The following is a 24078-nucleotide window of genomic DNA, read 5'->3' on the forward strand; positions in this document are numbered from 1 at the left end:
GCTCTGAAAAAGGGTCTCCTAATACATTAAAAATGATTTTTTGTAGCATGGCTCTTTAAAAAAAAAAAAAAACTTCTTTGTTCAATCATTTTTACAATTATTTCTTAAATGAAATTAATTATTTAAAATTTAAAATTTAAATAAAAAAACTTTTAATGAAATTCCAACATAATTAACCGTAAAATAATCATAGGAATATCAGATAAATTGCTCCTCCTGTTCAGCAAAGTTTGTAAAGCTACAAGTCGGCGAAGTCGCTGCCTCTCACGTGTTGTAAGAATTACAGTAACAAAACATCAATGGTTCGCTTGTCGTATTATCGTTTCTAAGTCGTAATGGCCTTCAATTTTTGAAATCCTAGGGTTCCAACGACCTCAAATTCAATTCCTGAAGCGAATTGAAGAACTAAAACCAGATCAGGTACATTTTCACTATCTTCTTCTTCTTCTTCCATGTTTGAGAAAATAATTCATGGCCTTATTACTTCCACAATATCCAAACAACGGCTTTCAAAGGAAAGAAAGGGAGACTTGGATTCTGCAACATTGGGATCCGACGCCCTGTGCGATGTTTATGAAGCATCGTGTATATCCATCCAGATACTCCAGGAAATGGAGGGACACTTCTTTAATTTTTTTTAATAAGTACCGCTACTGCATCCGTATCCTAGATTTTCAAGTATCGATGCATCACTGTCGTTATCATTATTGTATTCGTATTTCGTATCCGTATCGGTATCGGTGCTTCCTAGTTATAAATGTAGCTTCCGCAACCTGACGATGAACTGTGCATGTCTAATGGCAGATTTGGATATGGCGGATCGTAAGAAGCTTTACAGTAGAAGACGTGCTTGGGAAATCGATGTTTTGGTGGAAATTAAATTGGAGTCCTGATTTGGGCAATAGATGGGTTTTAGCTGACATGAGATTTGTTCCTTGACTAAACTAGCTTGTGACCTTCATAGAAGATTTTGTTCTTCTATTCGTGAGCCATTAAACTAGCTTATCAGCAAGCCATATGGACACCTGCATTGAAGTGTAAATACTTTTGTCCTTATTTGGGTTGGATTACTGCCTGTAGTCATGGACCGTGAAGGGAGAATTAAAAATGCATGCAAGAAGATTGTGGAGTGCATAAATGCCATGTCTTTTGTAAACTTAGATGACCAACGGGTGCATTCTCTAGTGTTAATGAGAGAAATAGCACGTGGGGTTGTTGAAAATCGAGATAGAAAGGTAAGGGAGAGAAGTGAGTATGTGGAATTTATTTGGTTTATCACGCGAATCACTCTCATTAATTGTATTGTTGTTTTATAGGTAACAAAGAGTGATGTGACCAGGGCTTTGCACACTAGTATTGAGAATATTGTAAGCACTACTTGTACCATGGAAAGTTGTTTTACCTTTTTTCATCGTTACTTGATGATTGATTCAATAATGCCACGCAGGCTAATGCATGCAGGGATATCGTGTATAAGTTAAGTAAGATGTCATATAACGGCTTAGATGACCAACAGATTCATTCATTATTAAGGGTGAAGGAGATTGCGGGTAAACATGCTAAAGTTGCAAGTGTTGGGAGTGATTCGTGGATTAGAGAAAGCTTGGAAAGTGAGGAAATGCGACCAAGCAACATAGATGTTCTGGTTGGAGGTGCAGAAATTCTGATGATTGAAGGGTCTCAGGAGGTGGAAATTGCGGTGAGAAATGAAGATGGTCATAATGTGGTGCAGAAAAGGCCTGTGACTAGGGCAAAACGTGCCAGCGATAATGATGTGCAAGATAGAGAGGCACAAACGAAAATGTCTAAACATGAGTCATTAGAGGGGGAAGCTCAGTTAAGAAATGATGATGCTGAAAATCAGGTGCAGGGGATTTCATCACGACCACTGCTTCTGCAGTCTCTTATCTGGCCTCCAGATGACCGCATTACCTTAGGTTGGATTCAAAATATGACATCCATCCTTAAGCAGTTATCACAGGATAACACCCCCTCCGAGTTTCATGCTATAATGCCAATCACTGTGGTGGATAAACTGATTGATAATGCTTCAAGTATCTTTTCCAAAGAATTAAACTGTGTGAAGATTGATTGTCAAAGAGAGGATTCGAAAGTTGTTGTAGTGGGTGACCTTCATGGACAGTTCCATGATTTGCTCTATCTCCTTGAAAATGCGGGTTTGCCTTCCGAGAATCAGTTTTATGTACTCAATGGTAACTATGTAGATATAGGGGCATGGGTTTGGAGGTATTTTTGCTCTTATTGGCTTGGAAGGTATGATGAAGTTAATGACTATTTAAAATGGTAGTGGTTGTCTGTTTCTTTGATTTCCGTTTCTGTTCTAAAAAAAAAAAAAAAATTATATTTTACTATTGGCTGTAAGCTGTTAAATGAGTTGGACAAATATCTTTGCATTGCTTATTCTGTCTTGCCTCATCTCAATAATTGATTGAAAATGGTTTAGCTGTTTTTTCGTCAAAGAAATAAGCACTAGTACTGATTCTATTGCTTATTTATCTTTCAGTTTTCATTTTTAACTTGTTGATAATTAGGTCTTGATGCCTCATAGAGTATATTTGCTCCGTGGGAATCATGAGTCAAAAGAATGCACATTGGCATATGGTTTTGAGAAGGAGGTGAAGACCAAATTTGGTGATCAAGGTGAATATGTCTACAATAAATGTCTGGATTGCTTTAAAGAACTCCCTTTGGCTTCAGTTATAGCTGGGTCTGTTTATACCACACACGGAGGGCTTTTCCGCAGTACACACTTTGCCTATTCTCGAAGGTCTAGAAGAAAAAGGACACAGAGGCTAGAACTTGGCTCTTTGGAAGAGTTATCCGAGGTTAAGAGATCTCTAATAGATGCTCCAATTGAGGGCTCGAATATAATATTAGCTGATGTGCTATGGTCAGATCCATCACACAGACAGGGTCTGAGTAAAAATAAAGCTCGAGGACGGGGTTTATGGTGGGGTTGTGATTACACTGAGGCTTTCTTGAAAATGTCCAAGTTAAAGGTAGGACTTGTCTATATCTTATTTCGCTACAACGGAACTCATTTTAGATGTTCTATCTGTATGAAACAAATATCACATATTTTCTGATTTATCTTATTATTGCATCTCTCTCTCTCTCTCTCTCTCTCTCTCTAGTATTGGATTATGCCTTTCTTTCCAAGCTTAGTGTTACTAGTGATGACACACTTAAATGGTCCCAGCTCAACAAATTGTTGAGATTTTTTCTCAAATCTAAGTAAGGTTAAAGTTAAGACTGTTCTTCTGGAAGGAATTTTAGACCAAGATTCTGATAAATTGGCAGAAATAAATCCACTTGGTTTAGGACTTGGTGCAACCCAAAGTCATCATTCTCTTTGCTTTGTAGGGAGTGAAGTAAAGATAACTCTAGCAATATAGACCTGGCCTGTTTTCCATTCATTCTTTTATAAGGATGCTGGGCATTTCAAGGTTATGTCGGATAAAATAAAAGTATCAGGGTATTAAATGCTTTGAGTGTTCTTTTGGTTGGGACATTTATTTCTGCTAAAATTGCACCACTTACAATGATGAGCTGCTCAGAATTTTCAACACTAATAACACATACAATCGTGAGTACCTATTAGGCACTAAGCAAATATTTTATAAATTGCCAGCCACTCACTAAACTTAGGTCTTGGTTCAATTTTCTTGCTTTAGCTCTCATGTCTCCTTGTTTCGCACATGGAAAGAGACTAACATATAGACTTTGTGATGCTTGTATAACACTATCTTTTGTCTCTACTGTAGTTGATCATTAGATCACATGAAGGCCCTGATGTGAGGTCTGGTCAGTGTCATCTTGGTGATATGCTAAGTGGGTACAGCATGGATCATGATGTAGGTTCAGGGAAGCTATATACCCTGTTTAGTGCTCCAGATTATCCGCAGGTTGAGGTTCCTATCTCTAGCTTCCATTTTTCTTGTATTATTGATCCTGTGAGTAACATTCCATTGTCACATAGGGAGAACCTTTGCAACTAGCTACATATTGTATTTTTTTTTTTGCTAAATTACAAGCATGGTGTGTGTGGACGGTTTACATTTAAATTGTTTTATTCTAATATTATGCCCATATAGGGTGCTTGAATTTTTATAATTAATCAATATTTGTCTGTCATCTAACTTTTCAATTGAGAAAGTAACTTTTGTAGTCTATAACCAGGACTAGAATTAGTGACTTTGACGTGGAAAGTAGGATGAAAAATTTTATGTTTGTCCAACTGGTTCCCGTGTTTAAGTTTATTTTACATGTAAAGTCCATCTTGTAGTCATGTTAAAACAAAGTTTGTCTCATATATTCATTTGGTGTCATTAATACCCAATTGCAGCAGTTGGTGAAAATCCAACACCTGCATGGTGGGTGGTGGGGGCCTATTCTCTAAATATAATGCATTATGAAGGCCTTGACATGTTGGATCTTGTCTGATACCCTTAACAAACAATGTGAATGGACTTCCTTAACTAATATAACTTACAATTGCAATTGTGCTAAAACCATAGGGATATTGCAACAGTTAGTAGGCCGTTTGATTAAATCAGTCTGTCAAGATTGAGAGGCCTCGAACTCATATTAACAGAAAATGATGAATCCAATGCACTCTTGGTCTGCTCTTTTGGTGTTCTTACCTAACAATTTTTAAACTACATTCAACTATTCATTCCCATAATTTCTCATATGTTGCTTATTGCTAGTTTGCTAGTTTTTGTGTATTCTACAGCGTGCATTACTAATGACAACTACTACATAAGCTGTAATATTTTTTGGTTTAGCACAGGAGTCGTATCCTATCTCATCCAACTACTTGTGTATCTTGCAGTTCGGTAGAAAGATGTATGCCAATGAAGGAGCGTATGCGGTACTTAGGTCACCTAATTTTGAGATTCCTTCCTTCCACTCATTCAAAGCTGTAGAAAGACCAAAGGCATGGAATCCAACCATTTAAGAACATGTGTACTTACAAGACACCATTTCTTTCTCAAGTGAGGAGGCAAGAAGAAAAAAATGAGGGACAAGGAATTACAAATGGGAAAAAATATATTTATATTACAGAAAATAATGCAATAATTATAGACGGAAACTTTGCCTCTTGGGAGGCTTGATTTGGGCCTATTGCACGCTGATATGTTTTCATGCTCAATGTGCATCTTTTAGTATGAGGAAATGACCAATTAAAACTTTTTAAAGGTTCTTCCTACTTGAGCATATACAATTAACTGATGCAACTTGCTTTGCAGGCAGATCCTTTTGTCACTATTGACGATGAAGATAAGAAGGCATCATCTAATCATGAAGATGAGATAGCAACATCGGATGATGAAGATGAAAGATATTTAGTTGAACAAGATCTCAGACCAATGGTAAGTTGTTATAGCTTCTTGAGGAAAATTAGCGCGCATTTTTATTTTGTTTGGTTGTAAGTGAATATATGGTTCTGCGATTAACATGTATTGAGGCTTTTATTCTCTTAGTAGTTCATTATCACTTTTTTGAAATAATCTTTCCCTTCTTCCCTTGTTTAACAGAGATATTTGATAAACAGACATATTGGATTACCTAAAGCATGATTGTGTTATGTTAGAAGCACGAAGGGTAGGCTTTTATTTGAAAGTAGAAGTAATTAGGTTCCAGTGCTGTTTTAATTAATTGTACAATTAAGGACCGATCCCTGAAGACCTAACTACACCTTTTTGCTCGGGAGGAAAGCATCCAAAGTATTTTATCACCAAAGAGTTGGGTTTTTTAAAAATCCATATAAAAAATAGGTTTATTTTCTGTGTCCAATTCTAGTGCGATCTGTTAGAAAAACTAACCAATCTCAAGGTTGGTAACTCTTGCTGTCACAGATACAGTTTGAATTTGAGAGGTTTTTCCTTGTTTATTTTGAGGGTCCATGGCCTTCAGGCATGATTATGGTGCCCCTAGCAGCTCTCTCCTTTTCACCTATGATATTATTTTTTGATCGGAAATAAAAATATATGTTAAACACCAATGTTAGATTAATTAAATCATATGACGAAATGGACTTTCTTTGTTAATCAGCATGGAGAAACCTCAACTGCTGCCATCTCTCCATCGCAAGATTCTTCTCCAGTTGAGATGACTTCTGGGGTTGACTTCAAGGAGCTGGGCATTTCTAATCCCCCTTCTTGGAGTGTTCTGTTCCCTGATGACGCGGGTGGCACCGAGCTCGTTCAAGTTCCCCAGGTTCCTGAGGTGGAAGGACTGCCGCTGCCTCCCGGCATAGAGGTAATTGCGTCTGTTTTTATTACCCATACTATACACTCCATAAAAGGTCTAGACATAAGGTGTTTCACCGCAGGAGCCTCACAAATCTGCTTATGAGTACTCTTTCAAGCTTATTGCTGGCCTAAAGCATATGCTCCAGACAAGGGTGAGCTTTGTTCACTTTTTATCTTCTTCTGTTCGTCTCACTGGAGAAACTAAACCTGGTTTTCATGAGTAGGAAGCCGAGATTAACGGCCAAAAGAGGCGGCGACATGGCTAGGTCAGCTCCGGGGCAAAGGCAGTTGTGTCAAGCAGTGGCATGAAATGTCAGGCATCACCAGACTAAAGAATTTCTGGAAATGTAATTACATCACATGCCGATGAGTCTAAAGTACTAACTTGGCTTATTGATTCCCCAAAAGTCTTTATTTATGTAATTAAACTTATTCAAACTAATTGATTTTGTATTTCTTATTCATTCAAATGGGTTACTAAGATCTTGTTTGTGTACTTAAAAAAATTCTCTCAATTATTTTTTCAAAAATTTTCTGTCCAAGTATGGATTAATCTATTTATTAATCTCAATATTCGGGAAAAAAATAAAAATTACTTTCACAAAAAACCTAAAGAAATGCATCTCGTAATATTTTGGTTCCAAGTATTTTGTAATATTTCCAAGATTTTCTCAAACAAACAAACATTTAAAATTTGTTGTCACTTTTACAAATTTTTTTTTTTTCATTGGTCATTATTTACCTTCTCATATTTTACACTTTATGAAAAATATCTCTATATCTTATAAAAAATATTTTTACACTTTACGAAAAAGTTATAGGTGTGGAGTGTGAGAGTGAATAGTAGTTGATGCATAATAAATTTTTTTAATTTTTAATTTTTTTTATAATAAATATGTAATGTTTGGATGATAAATAGAATAATTTTAAAAAAAATAAAAAAAAATAAAAAATAATTTTAAAATATGTAAAGTGTGGGAGTCTTAAAAATGTGTGTTGGTGACACTGACACGACATCAAACTCGACCAGACAGCGGCAAAGGGGAAGTAAAATCAAAAGGAAAAGAAATTACAAAGTGGAAGCCGTTGGAAAGCTATGGAGGTCGAAGGCGAAGACGGTTCAAGGATTGCACTACAGAATGCCCCTAACCACAAGACCTTTTTTGGACGAGGCTTAGGTTTTCACACCGACGACAGAACCGTGTCTCGTCGTCACGTTCTGTTTGAAGTTAAAACCTCCGACGACAAAAGCCGGAGCCAAACGGGGACTACGGTTTCGTTTGAGGTTGTTGGGAAGAACCCCATTTGGGTGAAGAAAAGTGGGTGTGGAGAGATCAGGGTTCATAGGAGCGGTGAGAAGGGTGAGGTGGCTGCCGGTGATTGTTTCTGCTTGTCTGGTAAGAGGCCTGTTCGGTTCAGTGTCCGGGGAAGGGGATTTGGAGCGGCAGAGAAGAGGGTTTTGGGTAGTGAGGATGAGTTGGATGCAAGTTTGACGAGTGGGTTTGAATTTGGTGGGATTGATGTTTCAGAGATTGACCCTGTTAAAGGTATGCCTTTTCGGTTTCTGACATGTTTCGCTATAATTTGGTGTGTTTGGTTGCTGAGAAAAATGTAGGAAAACAAATCGATGTGAAGGTTAGGGTATCTGACTCGGGATTTTTTTCGTTATGTCCAAATTATTGGGGACAAACTTGGTTTTTATCAAAGTAGAGAGGATCAGTATGCTACGGAAAATCAATATGTAGTTTAGCCTTTTAGGAAATTCCGATTACTTCTTCATGCTGGCGTGTGTCGTATCACCCGTCTCCCCATTTTGTATTACCGATATTTTCAGCAATTAGCTCAGCATATACATCTGAATGATCTTCTGACTCACTAGCCGATATATCTTTCACGAGGTTAAGTGGTTTATGGCTACCCAATATGGGGTCGATTTTTGTTTGTCACAGAATTTACATCTCTGCTTTTATTCTTTTATGCTAAATCCATGGCTTAACATTCTCTCCTACTTCTCCCGCTTAGGAATTGTATAATGATTAGAGTGAGGAAACGATCATTGTTGATAGTAAAGATGTATCATATATGTTAATTTTGCTTTACATTTTCATGGTGGCATGTATTCTAGCTTGGCAATAGCACCTCACATATGGAGTAATTCTACATACAACCATGAAGTGCGTAAACACTGTGTAGTCACTTTGAAAAAGAGCGGAGTCCACTATTAAAAATTAATTTTTTTTTTCACGTGGGTCCTATGTTTTATTCACTTTTTTCAAAACAATTACGCGACGGTTGCACAATTCACGGTTACAAATATCTTTTCTCTTTTCTAAAATATTGACCTTAACGTCACCATTGGAGAAATATTTTTTGTTGTAGCTATTTCTGGCATGGATACTTTTTTCTTTTGCAAAGTGTGTATGTATGTGAGCATATGCATATGGAGACCCTGTGATACCTACAACCTATTTTCCACGCTGAATTGTGGTTTGTTCTATTGCCTTCTTACGAAACATAATTGTACTTCTGCAAATTTATTCTATTCAAGTGTCTGTAAGCAGGTTTACCGGTTGAATTTATTTAAATTTCAAATTTTATGCCACAATGCTTCGATTAATTATTTTTGTCCACAAACTGCAGAGTTTGGTTTTCTTGTGATGGGGCATGAGTTTGATCACTATCCCAAGCAAATGATCCGGGATATAAAAAATTGGGACTGGTTTCTTGAGGAACCTGGAAGAGATAGCGATGACGATGCATATCTTGAGAAGAAGGTAAAGAGGGGTGTGATGAGAAAGAGAAGGAAAGCTGATGGCAATGATGATGACAATTGGACTGGCGAGAGTGGTGATGACGGTGAGCTTGTTGCAAAACTGAGAAAGGTTGAGAGACCTAAGTATCCCACAAGATCAAAAGGTGCAAAAGCTAGCAGAGATTCTGCTCAAAAGAAAGCTATAGGTGATGCAAATGATGATGATGAAACACTTGGAGGCTTTATTGTTGATGATGATGATGATGATGTGGAACAAGAAGAAGAATCTGATGAAGATGAAGAAGAGGGAGGAGAAGAATTAATTGAAGATGACAATGACTGTGACCAAGAAATAGATGATTAATGTCAATAGAAGGACCAGGTACATAAGTTTGGAAATGATACTCGGGATGAATAGTTGCTGTCAATTTCAAGGGAGGAATAGTTTCGTATATGTAGTTTGTTTTGCATCATGATTAGCTTGTCTGAGAAAGAATTTCATTTTATGTTGTAAAAGATGGAATCTTTCAAGTTAAAATGTTGAAAGAGAAAGTCTTCAACATCATGCTGCATTTAGTTTTGATGTTTTGGTTAGGTGCAGTGGCTCCATCTCATTCTCTTTATGTGATATAAACTTATCATTCCTCGAATGCTTGATTGAGACATATTTTAGGCATGGCTCTGGAAAAGGTTAACCATGGGATCTTTCAATATTCTAAAGACTAATGCTAGATACAGTTATGAATTGTGCAAGTATCGCATATTTCTTTAAAAAAAATGTGGTTCACTATTAAAAAAATTAATTTTTTATGTAGGTCTTATATTTATTTATTTTTTTTTAAAAAGAGAGCGCGGTGTTTGTTCTTCTGAAAAAATGAAAATGTCAATTATTTATTTAAACCATGCAAGACTGACTTGCTATCACAAATGAAAATGATCTATATATTGTATGTTACGATTTCACAAATATTGACAAATTAATTTGATTTTATATAGTTTTCACACGTATTTATATGGAGACTAATACTTATAAAATCTTAATTATTGAAAAATATTTTCATCGTACGATTGAAAATAATAGTGTAAAGAAATAAAAACAGTTTGCGGGGTCCAACTGATACGGTGATACCCACACGTAGTTACAACTTGATTGGCCTGTGCACTGCACGCTCTACATACTCACGTGACCCACAGCACCCTCATCATCATCGTCATCATTTTCTCCGTCTTATGAAACCCAGAACTCCTCGCTCAAGTCGCTCGCTCCCTCTCTTTTTCTTAATAATTACCCTCCCTCCTCCATATTCCCTCGGTTTCCATCCCTTAGGGTTTGTTTTTTTTTTTTTTTTCTCGCCCCATAAATCTCCAGAGAACAAGAAAGGAAAAAAGAAAAAATAATAAGAAATGAGTAACGACAACTTCGACGTGTCAGATTTGGGCTCCGCCCTCCCCGCCGTCGCTGCCGGTATCACCAATCCCTGAGTCCTAGTATCTGTCTCTCTAAGATGATTCATATAGTTCTCCTGTATCATTGAGTTGTATATTGGTTCAAAAATGAAAAATTTATGCTAGCTTTCTGCTATTCAAACTGAAATAAGTTCTAAGCCACGTGTTTGTTGTTTTTTATAGCTCTTAGTGAGGAGGATCGAGCTGGTCTGATTAACAATTCTGCTGCAGGTACCCGCCGTTGGGTAGTTTTGGGGAATCGGCTGACGTTGCCGATATTATTTAAAAAAAAAAAAAAAAAAATCGATTTCAGACATTGTTTGCATCTCAGCTAACCCATATGCGCCACTGCGCAAAAGAAACTGCGAGAACTTGTCGTCTTCGTGCTGTCGACTGAGCATTGGCCATCAACTTGATCCTCTTTGTGTCGTCGAACTCATCTGAGCATTGGCCATCAACTTGTTGTCTTCGTGCCGTCGAAACTGCGCCAGAAGAAACTACGAGAACTTGTCGACTGAGCATTGGCCGTTGACTGAGAGGAAATTGCACCGAGTAGCATGTTTCTGAGAAAAAGAAGAGAGAAGATAAAATAGAAAACAAGAAAGGTACATCGCCCAAAAAATAAAAAATAAAATAAAAAAGTGCATCAGCCACTTCTGCCGAGAGCTCCAGCCACGGCCCACGGTGTTTCCACTCTCTTCTTCTCCGTTCAACCAGCAAAAGCGATCCATCCCCCCGAGCTCAGCCTTCGCTACACCTCCCTCTCCGAAATCCCCATATCCATAGGTAATCCGAAACCCCACCAGGCTCATGGTCCCAACTATCTCTCATTTCTCTCTCCCTTCATTTATTTAATTCATTTTATACTTGTCCATTCCCTAAATCATGATTCAATTCAATCTATCTACGAACCGAAAAAATCTGAAACCCAGTCAATTAGTCTCGCAATCGAAACATAAATTTCAGTATCTTTGAGATTTTCTTTCTAAATTTTTCTCTTGCTACTGGCCCTATTAATCTTTTGAAGTTCTAGGCGTCAAGATTGCTTGGGAAGCTTGCTGTATTCTGTGGGGTTCCATTGCTGTGTTCTGTGCGAGAAGAAAATGTGGGGTTCCATAAATTTCAGAAGCCAGAAATCAAAACGGTGCAAACGCACCGTTTCACTAGTGTCTACGTGGCATCTCGGGGTACGCCGGGGTTCCCCACCCCGGGTGCAGGTAGACTTTTTGTCTGATTAATGCTCTCAAGGCAAGTTTTTTTGTGCAAAACAAACATGGTTTTTGTATAGTTAATGAAAAAAAAAAACAGGCTTGGTTTTCTGTTTTTGGCAAGAGGGTAATGAAAATGATGGCAAACATATGTTTTTGTGGCTATTTCCATGAACTAGTTTGTTTTAGCATAGAGAAAGTGGTCGTCTTGTTCATTTTTAATGAAAGCGAATAAGGCCCTGGGGATTCCTTTTCGTTTTCAATGATCCAGTTTTAAATTGCAGTGCAATTGGGTGTTTTGATTTTGGTGGCATACTTTCTGATGGTGCATTGTTGGATATATATGTTCTGATTGTTTTGCAGGATAAACTCCAGAGTTTGGCTGCTGGGCAATCAGATATTCTAGAAACTCTCTCACCCAAAGTCAGGAAGCGTGTTGAGTTTCTGAGAGGGATTCAGGTTAGCCTGCCCCTAAATTCAATCCGTTAATGCTAAGATTAAGATTAATCTATATTCTTTATTGGAATTTGCATGATATGATGTATGTATAATAGCCATATTTGGCCCTTTACACGGTTCCACGATTATTGTAATTGGTGTAATAATGGGTTTGCTTAGCATGGTTTCTTTGACATACTGTATTGCTCCCTACCCACCCTGGCAAATGGGTCAATGTTTGTTAAATTATCATTTTATTTTTCATCTAGACTTTGGTTTACAGAAGTATTGAACAAACTGTAAGAATGTAAACCACACACTCAAGTATATCACTCAAATAATGTAACATGTACTTCAGTATAAATCTGGAACACTAAAGTAAAAGTGATTGGACTTGTTAGATTTATGCTTATACCTGTAGTATCTGTTCCAAGGCACTACTTGGCGCCTCTCTAAAGTTACCTCATCTCAAGGGTTTTCACAGGCACCCAGCTTTCCTTTGAACTCAGTGGTCTGTGTGGGTGGAGTGCTGGCTCAGATCTTCTAATATAGAGTTGAAGATAATGTTTCACATTCTAACTTTGCAGAGCCAACATGATGAGCTGGAGGCAAAATTTTTTGAGGAGAGAGCGGCATTGGAAGCTAAATACCCGAAGCTTTATGAACCACTTTACACAAAGGTATCTGTGATACTGACATGCAGTAAAATTGGCATCATATTTATTCAACTCATATTTAGTGTTTGGAATATATTATATATATATTTGGAATACTTTCTCAAAAAAGAAAAAAAAAGTATATGAACCACAACTCAGTGTTTTTGGTTTACAAGGTTTGCATGCATGTTCATTTGTTGATTTGATCCTTGCAGAGATATGAGATTGTGAATGGTGTAGTTGAAGTTGGAGTTGCAAAAGAGACTTCTGTGGATCAAGAAGGAGATAAAGATGCTGAAGGTGCTGCTCAAAACTTAAATTAATTTTCCATTTACAATGCAGAAAAAGGAGTTACCCATTTGATTTCATCTGGCAATGCAGAAAAAGGAGTGCCTGACTTCTGGCTTACAGCGACGAAGACTAATGACGCACTAGCTGGGGAGATGGGAAGGTTTGTTATCCCTCTATTGAATCGATTGTTGAATTATTATTTACTGTTTCCTCGGGTAGATCAAGGAGTGTGATGAAGGGGCTCTCAAGTACCTCAAAGATATCAAGTGGTGTAGAATTGACAACCCAAAAGGTTTTAAGCTGGAGTTCTTCTTTGATACTAATCCGTATTTCAAGAATTCTTTCCTTACGAAAACGTATCATATGATTGATGACGATGAGCCTATATTGGAGAAAGCAATTGGGTAATTCAATCTCTGTTTTCTTTCTTAAATATTTTGTTCTCTATTTTTCAGAGTCTCTATTTATGCCGGGGTATTTTGTAGGACTGAGATTGAATGGTATCCAGGTAAAAGCTTGACGCAGAAGATCCTAAAGAAGAAGCCAATAAAGTTGACGCATAAGATCCTAAAGAAGAAGCCAATAAAGGGATCGAAGAATGCCAAACCCACCACAAAAACTGAGAATTGTGAAAGCTTCTTTAACTTCTTTAATACACCACAAATTCCCGAGGATGATGAAGATCTTGATGAAGATACTGTAAGTTTGGTTTCCTTGTCTAGCAAGATGACTATGTAATTGTAAGGACTAAAACTAGTGTTCCTTAATTTTGTGATATATTGACAGGTTGAAGAGCTTCAAAATCAAATGGAGCAGGATTACGACATTGGGTAAATCATCTTTTATTTTTTTGCTTGGGCAATAAAACTTAATTTTGTAATGTCTGAGAAATTGTCTCCTGGCTTATCTATCGATGAGAAATCCTTTAACTTCAGTGAAAATATACATTTCAACATTTTAAGGCATTTTCTGTACATGTGACAACCTGCTTGATTGGTTACTTTGGGAGTTTGATAGGCATCTGTATGAATCGATGTAATCTATAATGCTCTTAATTAAATCGATTCATTGCAAAGGAAGAGGATTGAACAACCATTGTGTTAAAACAGATTCCTGTAGTTTCCGGATTTGTGACATAGAATGGTTTGTGCTTCACATATTCTGAAAAACGAAGTGAATTAGGTAAGATCCATTCGGGCTGTGATATTTTATGCACTTTTTTGTATTAATTTTGTTCTGCAGTCGTCCAAGTGCTTAAAACAGTATATATCATGGGAAGGGGTTTTGTGTTTTTCCCATTGGTCTCAATGTATTATTGTTTGAGAAATGCTTGGTATACAAAGTGATCTTAAAAAAAATTTACTAATTGTTGTGGCTTGATATGGTATGTAGTGTAAAGCACCTTTGTTATAAAGTAGATTTGACATATCACATCGAGTCGCTTCAGTTTGTAAACTTACCTAGTACTTCTCTTATTTTTCTCCGAAATGACCTTTTGTTTGTGTTGCTGTGTAGATCAACAATCCGGGACAAAATTATCCCTCATGCAGTGTCATGATTTACGGGGAGGCTGTACAAGGGGATGAGTTTGAGGATATCAGAGATGATGACGATCGCGATGATGATGAGGGGGATGATGAGTATGAAGATGATGATGATAACGAGGAGGATGATGAAGAAGAAGAGGAAGGCAAGGGCAGGAAGCAGGTATAGACATCATCGATATTTTCACTTATCCAATACTGTTACAGGTCCCGAATGGCGGATAAATGTTTGAAATGCTAATGCATTCTTTTCCCTTCATTTTCTTGATTATTGTAGTCATCCGCTGGACCCAAGGTGAGATAAGCTATCCGTATTTTCTGGTAATTTGATGTATAAGTCTGACCAATTCTTATTTTGGGTTAGTGAGGGAGATAGTAACTTGTATATTGGGTTTAACAAAATGCAGAAAAGCATGCAGAAAGCCTCAAGCTAGGGAGCAAGGTGAGCGCCCTCCTGAATGCAAGCAGCAGTAGTGTTATGCCTTTTATTTTCTGTATTTTTCTTTGTTCTTTTTACTTTGAGCTTTTATTGGATCAATTGTGTTTATTACCGATAGTATATGTACCGTACACTAGACTATCAATTCATGCCGCGCTTCTTTTGATTACACATGACTATGTATATGATATCATCATGCCTGTTAATTTCCCATACAATTTAGCTTCCGCATTGGTTAGTACGTACCGACATGAACGATGATCTAACAAATTTATCAATACTTGGCTTAAAATTTATTGAAGACCAGTGCCAAGCAGAATGTCATTGGAAGCAATTGGACATCAATAAAGCAGTGCCAACCATAACGATTGCAAGTTTAGGGTGCAAGTTTACTAGAGTTTGAGATCTGCATGGCAATATCAAAAGCATTCTTGAATGCTCCTAGAGCCAGTCTACTTGTTTGTGAATGTCATGCATGTCATGAATCTTGGCTCATGAAACATCAAATGAGAAATGATATTTAGAGTCTTAGAGAGTGCAAGTTTCATGCATTTTATTTGGAAAAAGTGGGTAAATATGAGACTTATTGAAAAAAATTATTTTTTTAATATTGGACCCCATCATTTTTCAAAGGGAGTATGCAAGACTTGCATACTTTAAGATTATATCTAGCATTACTCAATCGCCCACAGCTATAGGGTTATTGTCCAATAGTTAGATGCCACGTGAGTGACTGTATAGTAGACATTTTGTTATGAGAAGTAATATTGGGTTCACAAAAAATTTTACATTCGTTAGATGTATATACTGATATACAACAAAAGAGTTTTATAATTTGATGCACCACATTAAGCTAAATGAGTTTGTTTGTGAACTTAAATATTATGAAATATTTTTGTGAACCTCACGTGTTCCCTTTTCTCTTATTAGAGATTGGAACTGACAAATTCGTCTGGGTACGTAGTTGGTGGTAGATCGAGGAGTATGCCTTAAAACGATTGCCGTTTACGGACACGACAATGAATTTTGCAGTTTAGCTAGCTAGCTGCATGGATTTGTATGTTATAAAGTTTGGTCCACATCCTGATCAAGTTGCAGAAATGGTATTAATGGCGAAATGCTAGCTAACAGTCATGTCCTATATGTGTGTGTGTGTGTGTGGTTTGTCAAGCCATTTGGACTAATTTAAATGATTCAGCAGAATACTTCAGGAGCTTGGTCTCTGATCTCTCTCTCTCTCTCTCTCTCTCTCTACGTACCACATATAATCATCATCATGTATAGGGGCACAAGAATTTTTAATCAATTGATTTTATGAAGAATTTTGCAGCCCATGATGCATGTATGCATGCTGGCTTCAATGTCAAATGCCACACATATTGAAGAAAGTGCATACACAACTAGCTAGCAGTACATCATGATCTGCTCGCTTATTTATTTATTTTTCTCCCTTTTTTTCCACATCAACTAAATATTTGCCACCAACGTAGGTCTTGGAAAAAGAACTCGTGGGAATTCGAAATAGGCAAATTTATTGTAGTGTACGTAAAGTCTCAAGAGGTTTATGTTAGCAGTACATGATGATCCTCACTACTTTCTCATGATAGTTTTCTCAGCTTCAACAAATCAAAGTCTTAATAGATTCGAGCTTTCTTCATGCTCCAAGCACTGAGGCCTGTGATCTGGACATTCTGAGTTCCATAGTTGAAAACATGCAAGTGGGCCTTGTCATCAATTGCCAATGTGGGGTAAACTCTAGCCGAGATGCATACTTTTCCTTCTCCACCAAAGCTCTCCACTAGCGAATGATCAATCTGTGCATGGGAACAAGAAGGCCGGCTAAATAAAACTGTATGTCCTACTCATCAAATGCATTCAATATTGGGACAAAAAGACACTGAGGAAATAGCCAAAAAAGGAAGATTCAGTCTAAAATTGGTATGCCCGCACAACGTCACGAAGTTTAACAACTCGTGCATTTGCTGTGCATGCATGGCCCCCCATATATATTGGGTGTATATTTTTGCGAAAGGTTAGTACGTGCATGGAACATGTTTGAAAAATAGCCGATGTACAAAGAGATCGATATTATAAAACTCGATATAGCACGAGAGATTGTAATTTTTTCTAATTATTATTAAGTAAATATAACATATTATATTGAGTCATATAGATGTGTTATTTTTTTTTATAAGATCTATTTATAGACCTAACACTTCTCAACTCATTTATTCAAATTGAGTACTGGTCAGGAACTAGAACCTTATCACTTAAATAAAAAAAGGGGGTGGTCGAGAGTTATCAAAATGGGATATGAAGGGAAGTGATCACCAGGTGGATCCTCTTCTTTACTAGTATCCACTATTCGGTAATAAGAAGTGATACAGCTACCAAGAGATTTTACAAAAATAATCTTACAAACTGATCGCATGGTTGGTTCATATGATACATTAAATCTACTTTACAATAAAAGTAGTTTTATAATTTAACGTACCACATAAAGTCAAGTCAGTTTGTGAGTTTGTTTTTGTGAAATCTTTTTATGGCTAAAATATTTTTTGATGCAGATTATTATATTGTGCGGTCTTTTTTTATCTTCTTAGATTAGAAAATATGTCCATCTTAATCATTTATAAGACATATAGTTACTGAAAATAAGTGTTACAGACATAAACATTAGATTACATAAATTAAATAAATTCATAAATTGACGTGATTTTATACCATCCGATAGTTAAATCTATTTTATTATAAAAATAAATTTACAATCTTGCATAAGCATTTTTAAATCATGTGTGAATTTGTAAAGTATTTCTGGTATATAAACGGAATAATCACACAACTTACCAAACTTCGAAGTGACAGTACTTTCTTACGAACAGGGTCCACATTCAGAAAAGCCCCATAAGTTGTTTTGTCATTATTGTTATTCAGGGAAGACCTGCTCAACACATAAAATGATCATCATGATCAAACAGATCGATCAAGTTCAAAAGCTTTGGAAGTTCTTGAAAAGGCATTGTAAATGGCGAATTAAACTAGCTACAGATGATCTGGGAGAGAGAAAGAGACTGCATGCGAGAAATTGAACCTGCTTTGGTCACTGCACATCAGCACCACATATTTGTCTGCATGCCCTTTAAATATTCTAAAGAACACTGCCGTGTACTCTTGCATACCCTTTGAAGCCAAAGCCAAGACTCCAAATGGTCCTAAACTCCCATCAACTAATGCGCCCTTTTTACTGCAAAGCACTTGCGGATTTTTCCAACTCGGATCCAGCACTTCTGCCTTTTCCAGCTCACTTATTCCGAATGAAACCTCAACATCAGCCTGGACAAGACATTTAAAACAAAAACCAGTAAAAAACACATATATAGTACTAGGTCTGTATAGATATGTATTGTGATTACATGCATGCTGCAAAATCTATGAAAAAGAAAAATCACCTGTGATGCTGTGACACCAGAAACTTCAAGAGCTAATCCTCCCTTAAGCACTTGCTTAGGCAAGTGGACTTCATTTCCACGCAGCTTTTCAATTTCTCTAATGGGCCATTGCACCAATTGTTTTTGGGATACATCAAGCCAAAGAGTCCTTGGAATTGCCTGCAAAATGTGCCCAAAAAGAACAAAAAACAAAACAGCTTTGACATATAATACAACTCCAAACAGATCTTATGTTGTACGTACGTGCTGTAGTCTAACTTTTGAGAGATGCTAGGCCTAGACCCTTTTACAGTGATAATTCTAAATGAATTACCTGAACTCCAGCCCATCCCTTCTTAATATCATCGTTGACACTCGAAGACTCATTAATCCAGCCCCACAAAATTCTTCTGTTCTTTGCACTATCAAAGAAAGTTTTTGAAGCATAAAACTTTCCATAATCGTATCTCAAGCCCGAGTCGCTGTCCACCTGCCCCTTGTCAGGAATATAGATATCCTTGTTGATGTTATAAGTTCCAACAGTATAGTAATCGTGTTTAGTGTCATCCAAGCTCAACTTAAGCACATATTTAACATCTGTGCCCATAGTTGATGTGTCAACACCAAGTTTGGAATTAATCAAAACCGGGAAAAAGTCGGGGCATTCCCACATTCCGTTGCCTTTTGCAGAGTGAAGTGGGTGCTGGGATTTTACCCAATGAAAGAAATCTTTAGACCTGTACAGAATAGCTACTCCACGGGAGTACCTTTTGCTTCCAACGAGCAGTCTCCATGACCCATCAGGACCTAACCAAGCAGTGGTTGGGTCCCTAAAGGAGCTTGCATTAATTTGGTTAGCTGCAGTTGGTGCCATTAGTGGGTTTTTGGGAGACTTGACCCATTCCCTAAGGTATGGGTCAGAGAGGTTTTTGGGCACGGCCATGTTCTGGACTTGCCTATTCTGGGTATCAATTCCTGTGTAGAGGATGACTGGGGTGCCCCAGGGAAGGATTGTGGTGGAGCCCGACCAGCAACCGTTGATATCCGATGTCTGTGATGGGTAGATGGCCGGCTCGTGTGGGGTCCAGTTCACCAAGTCCGTTGATGTGGAGTGGGCCCAGACAATATTGCCCCAAATTGCACCTTTGGCATTATATTGGTAGAGCAGATGGTAAAGCCCCCTGTAAATCATTGGTCCTGCATGCAGACATGAATCAAAATCAAGTCATTTACTTTAGAACAACATAGGAATTAAACGAAAGAAGACCCCAAATCTTTACTAAATATATATCACATTTGTGGAGATTAAGATCCAAGGGGCGGCTAAAAACCGTTGGGAAAAAAAAAAACTAGAAATGAACTGACCATTAGGATCTGCAAATCCAAAGCCATGCACCCATTTATCATCAGTTTCATAATCAGGCCACGTCAAGATGATAAAAACAAAAAGCAAAAAACAGAGTTAGAGATATAAAGTACGAGAGACAGCCAAGAAAGAAAGTACGGTGAAAGGAATACCATTGATCCAGTTCTTGGGGGGTTGGAAGTGAAAAGAAGTTCGATAAGGCTGATGTTCAGGAGGAGATGAAGAAAGCTTAAGGTCTCTGTAAACCTGGTGGGAAGCTTCAAGCTCAACAACACCATGGCCGAGAAAAAGAAAACAAAAGACTAGCCTAGCAGTAGAGATGGCCATGGTTGGCTTTTCGGGAATGAGAGGGAAGGCAATACTTCTATGGCTATTTATAAGGAGAGTTTTGAAGGCACCAGTGGTCCAGTACCCTTTCACTCTCTTCACAAGGTTAAAATAATGGAAAAGCCTCTAGCCACCGACTAATTCTCCCGAGACTCTATCCCGACTGACGTGGTAAAAGCCACGTGGCTTTTTTAATATTAAAAAAATGCAGCCTGCTGAAATAAAAAAAAAAAAAAAGATTTATATTAAATATAAAAGAAATGAAGAAGAACGTATATCTCATATTCAAAGAAACCCTAAGTGTCTTGGCCTTCATCTTTCTTGGCTTTTTTAATATTAAAAAAATGCAGCCTGCTGAAATTAAAAAAAAAAAATAGATTTATGTTAAATATAAAAGAAATGAAGAACGTATATCTCATATTCAAAGAAACCCTAAGTGTCTTGGCCTTCATTTTTCCCATTCGTCCACCCTCTTCCAAATCAGAAACCCTAAGACAATCGTCGACTCCCCAAGGCCAGAAGCATCACCACTCAACCATCGTTGCCACCGTCGCCAATCCAAGAAACCCTAAGCGTCTCCTCCATCCCTCCCTCCCGTCCACCCTCTCCCAAATTAGAAACCCAATATCGTTGACTCCCCATGGCCTAGAGTGTCACCATTGAGCCACTGTCACTCCATCCCAAGGCCTGAAACCCAAGCCCCTCACCATTGAGCCACTGTCGCCTCCATCCCAAGGCCTAAAGACTTTTCCATTTAATTAGTAAATTGTTGCCTTCCCATTTAATTATTGGTATCATGTTGAAGGATGAAACGTGATTATTAAAGTTGATGCAGTTTTTCATAATTACTGTTATGCATCTTCTGTTTAATGATTTGCTATATTTAACTTGTTGTATTTAATTTACATGGATCGGGACTCATATTCCCATTTAATGCCTTGTGTGTATCTGTGTGACTATATAGTTTGTAACCAAGAAGTTTAAAAGACAAGGAATTTCCAGAATCAATCCTACAGATTAGAGGATTGAGTTTTCCCTTCATTTTCTCTGTTTTTGCTCTTCATTTTCATTTTAACTCCAATAATTGGCATCAGAGTCAGGTTCGATCTGAAAAAGGGCGATATGGCAGCACCTAGTTCTTTTCTTACTGTTCCAATATTCAGTGGAGAAAACTATGACTATTGGAGTATCAAAATGAAGACTCTCTTCTTGTCACTTGATCTTTGGGATTTGGTAGAAAATGGGGTCACTGTTACTGCAGAAGGAACCTTCGAAACAAACCAAAACAAGAAAGACAAACAAAGAGATGCTAAAGCTTTGTTTACTCTACAATAAGCTGTCAGTGAAGCTATCTTTCCAAGATTGATGAGGGCCACGACTTCAAAGCAAGCCTGGGAGATCCTGCAACAAGAGTTTCAAGGTAATCTCAAAGTTAAAACCATTAAACTTCAAGGTTTAAGAAGAGAACTTGAGAATATGAAAATGAAAGAGTCTGAAAATGTAAAAGACTATTGTTCTAGGCTTATTGAGATCATAAATCAGATGAGAGTTTATGGAGAAGAAATAACAGATGCAAGAATAGTTCAAAAAGTTCTTATTAGTCTCACAGAGAAGTATGACCATATGGTTGCTGCTATTGAAGAGACTAGAAACCTTTCTACTCTTTCTGTTACTGAATTAATGGGATCCTTATATGCCCATGAACAAAGAATTGATAGAAGAAGTGAAGGTTCCTTAGAGAATGCATTTCAGTCTAAGGTTAACTTGAAAAATTAGAAACCAAGAGATTTTAAAAATAAGTACAAAAGTGGAACAAAAGGAGGAGAAAGTTCTCAAAGAAAAGGAAACTCAAAAGGAGATTTTCCTCCTTGTGGTATTTGTGAAAAGAACAATCACCTTGAAAATGATTGTTATCATCAAGAGAAGCCTCAATGCATTAATTGCAAGAAGTTTGGCCATGTTGAAAAAGATTGCAGATTCAAGAATAAAAATCAGCAAGCCAACTACACAGAAGAAAAGGATGAGCAATTGTTCTATGCATGTCAAGCCACTGTTGACCAGAAAAGTGAAGAATGGTTCCTTGATAGTGGCTGCAGCAATCACATGACTCCAAATGAAGGTATGTTTTCAAAGATTGATAGTTCTGTCAAAGTAAAAGTGAAGCTTGGAAATGGTTATTTAGTAGAATCAAAAGGAAAAGACACAATCACCTTGGAAACTAAGAAAGGAACCATACTTATTAATGATGTTCTTTTAGTTCCAAGTCTTGATCAAAGTTTATTGAGTGTTGGTCAAATGATGCAAAATGGATACTCTTTATTGTTTGAGAAAGAAGTGTGTACCATTTGTGATTTAAAACATCATAAGTAGGTTGTGGCAGAAATTAAAATGGGAAATTGTAGGAATTTTTCCATACAATGGCAGTATCAAAAAGCTATGGTTGCTAAGCTTGATGATACAACTCTTTGGCATCGAAGGTTTGGTCACTATAACCTTAATGCCTTGAGAGTTTTGAATCAAAAGAACATGATCAGTAATCTGCCGCTACTTGATTCTAATATGTCTGTATGTGAGGGTTGCATGTTAAGGAAGCAACACAGACAACCTTTTCCTAAAGGTGAAGCATGGAGAGCTAAAAAGGTATTCGAACTTGTTCACACTGATGTGTGTGGTTCAATGAGAACTCTTTCTCAGAGTCAAAACAGGTATTTTATACTGTTTATTGATGATTTCTCAAGAATGACATGGGTTTACTTTTTTAAAGAAAATTCTGAAGTTTTTGGCATCTTTAAGAAGTACAAATTCCTGGTTGAAAACCAAAGTGGCAGCAAGATAAAGGCATTGAGGAGTGACAGAGGAACATAATTCAACTCAAAAAAGTTTGATGAGTTTTGTGAAGAAGAAGGGCTTGAACATTAGCTTACAGTTGCCTATACTCCTCAGCAGAATGGAGTTTCAGAAAGAAAGAATAGGACTGTGATGGAAATGGAAAGATCCATGATGCTTGAGAAGGGACTTCCAAAAAGATTTTGGGCAGAGGCTGTTAACTCATCAGTCTATTTGTTGAATAGATGTCCAACAAAGGTTGTGCCAACTCAAACTCCAATAGAAGCTTGGAGTGGTCAAGAACCTACTGTAGGTCATTTATAGATTTTTGTGTGTATGTGTTATATTCATGTACCACCACAAAAGAGGCACAAGCTTGAAGAGAAATCTGAAAAATGAGTCTTTCTGGGTTACAGCTCTCAATCCAAGGGATATAGAATCTATAATTTGGATTCAAAGCAACTTGTAACCAGTCGAGATGTTGAATTCAATGAAAATGCTAGCTAGAACTGGGATGAAGAAAAGATAAATACTAAATCTGTTTCTATACCAGAAGTGTTGGAAACAATGCCATTAAATTCTGAAGATCAAAATGGAAGAAGAAAAGCAATAGAAGATGAAGAAAATGTCAGTCCAGTGGTATCACCAAGAGCTGAATCAGTATCTCCTTCAATTGCAATGTCCTCACCTGAATCCCCACCAAGAAGGTTAAGACCTTTGGCTGAAATTTATGAATCATGCAACTTTGTTTCAGTTGAGCCTCAATGTTTTGATGAAGCTATGAAAGACAAAGTTTGGATTGATGCAATGGAGGAGGAGATTAGAATGATTGAAAAGAACAAAACATGGGACTTGGTGGACTGTCCTGACAAAAAAGACATTATTGGGGTTAAGTGGATCTACAAGAGAAAGCTTAACTCTGATAGTTCTTTGAAGAAGTGCAATGCAAGACTTGTGGCTAAAGGCTATTCACAGCAGCTTGGTATTGATTATAATGAGACCTTTGCACCAGTTGTAAGGTTGGATACCATTCGAACCATTTGTGCACATGTAGCTCAAAATAGTTGGAAGATTTTTCA

At 37.3% G+C, this 24078-nt stretch overlaps 3 protein-coding genes, 1 long non-coding RNA gene and 1 pseudogene across 6 annotated transcripts; 4 read left to right on the forward strand and 1 right to left on the reverse strand.

Annotated features, from left to right (window-relative positions):
- The first annotated feature begins 236 nt into the window (after nucleotides 1-236).
- On the forward strand, nucleotides 237-6759 carry LOC121247032 (serine/threonine-protein phosphatase 7-like). Its single transcript, XM_041145365.1, is given in 12 exon segments — nucleotides 237-420; nucleotides 805-1235; nucleotides 1317-1367; nucleotides 1448-2237; nucleotides 2240-2274; nucleotides 2553-3020; nucleotides 3786-3926; nucleotides 4856-4960; nucleotides 5274-5396; nucleotides 6079-6285; nucleotides 6359-6430; nucleotides 6503-6759. Coding segments are annotated over 11 exon segments (2187 nt in total). The 5' UTR covers nucleotides 237-420; nucleotides 805-1082; the 3' UTR covers nucleotides 6545-6759.
- Nucleotides 6760-7284: 525 nt separating this feature from the next.
- On the forward strand, nucleotides 7285-9546 carry LOC121247544. 3 transcript variants are annotated; one of them, XM_041145899.1, is made up of 3 exons: nucleotides 7285-7825; nucleotides 8655-8765; nucleotides 8919-9546. In XM_041145899.1, the coding sequence occupies exons 1-3, from the start codon at nucleotides 7375-7377 to the stop codon at nucleotides 9392-9394; spliced, it is 1038 nt and encodes a 345-aa protein (XP_041001833.1). In that variant the 5' UTR covers nucleotides 7285-7374; the 3' UTR covers nucleotides 9395-9546. The 3 variants fall into 3 exon arrangements, with proteins under 3 accessions (XP_041001833.1, XP_041001834.1, XP_041001835.1); XM_041145900.1 differs by having other exon boundaries at nucleotides 8658-8765; XM_041145901.1 differs by lacking the exon at nucleotides 8655-8765 and having other exon boundaries at nucleotides 7288-7825.
- A 580-nt stretch (nucleotides 9547-10126) lies between these two features.
- Nucleotides 10127-11068, forward strand: LOC121246509. Its single transcript, XR_005937125.1, has 2 exons — nucleotides 10127-10495; nucleotides 10660-11068. It is a non-coding gene; the product is annotated as an uncharacterized LOC121246509 (long non-coding RNA).
- A 33-nt stretch (nucleotides 11069-11101) lies between these two features.
- LOC121246508 lies at nucleotides 11102-15279 on the forward strand (annotated as a pseudogene).
- A 1166-nt stretch (nucleotides 15280-16445) lies between these two features.
- LOC121246507 (beta-fructofuranosidase, insoluble isoenzyme CWINV1-like) lies at nucleotides 16446-20199 on the reverse strand. The gene is made up of 7 exons (XM_041144682.1): nucleotides 19999-20199; nucleotides 19846-19854; nucleotides 18815-19677; nucleotides 18502-18660; nucleotides 18144-18385; nucleotides 17900-17993; nucleotides 16446-16866 (listed from the first exon to the last, which is right to left on the reverse strand). The coding sequence occupies exons 1-7, from the start codon at nucleotides 20171-20173 to the stop codon at nucleotides 16687-16689; spliced, it is 1722 nt and encodes a 573-aa protein (XP_041000616.1). The 5' UTR covers nucleotides 20174-20199; the 3' UTR covers nucleotides 16446-16686.
- Nucleotides 20200-24078: the final 3879 nt, after the last annotated feature.

The sequence above is a fragment of the Juglans microcarpa x Juglans regia genome, chromosome 1S, assembly GCF_004785595.1.
Source record: "Juglans microcarpa x Juglans regia isolate MS1-56 chromosome 1S, Jm3101_v1.0, whole genome shotgun sequence".
In the NCBI taxonomy this organism is placed as follows: domain Eukaryota; kingdom Viridiplantae; phylum Streptophyta; class Magnoliopsida; order Fagales; family Juglandaceae; genus Juglans; species Juglans microcarpa x Juglans regia.

Excerpts from the sequence above, each read along its gene's own strand:
- LOC121246507 (XM_041144682.1), bottom strand. The coding sequence starts at position 20,173 with ATGGCCATCTCTACTGCTAGGCTAGTCTTTTGTTTTCTTTTTCTCGGC. Across the intron at positions 17,994-18,143 it reads ATGTGCAGTGACCAAAGCAG|GTCTTCCCTGAATAACAATA; the intron begins GTTCAATTTCTC and ends TGTGTTGAGCAG. Across the intron at positions 16,867-17,899 it reads TACTGTCACTTCGAAGTTTG|ATTGATCATTCGCTAGTGGA; the intron begins GTAAGTTGTGTG and ends TCCCATGCACAG.
- LOC121247544 (XM_041145899.1), top strand. The coding sequence starts at position 7,375 with ATGGAGGTCGAAGGCGAAGACGGTTCAAGGATTGCACTACAGAATGCC. Across the intron at positions 7,826-8,654 it reads AGAGATTGACCCTGTTAAAG|TAGCTATTTCTGGCATGGAT; the intron begins GTATGCCTTTTC and ends TATTTTTTGTTG. Across the intron at positions 8,766-8,918 it reads ATTTTCCACGCTGAATTGTG|AGTTTGGTTTTCTTGTGATG; the intron begins GTTTGTTCTATT and ends CACAAACTGCAG.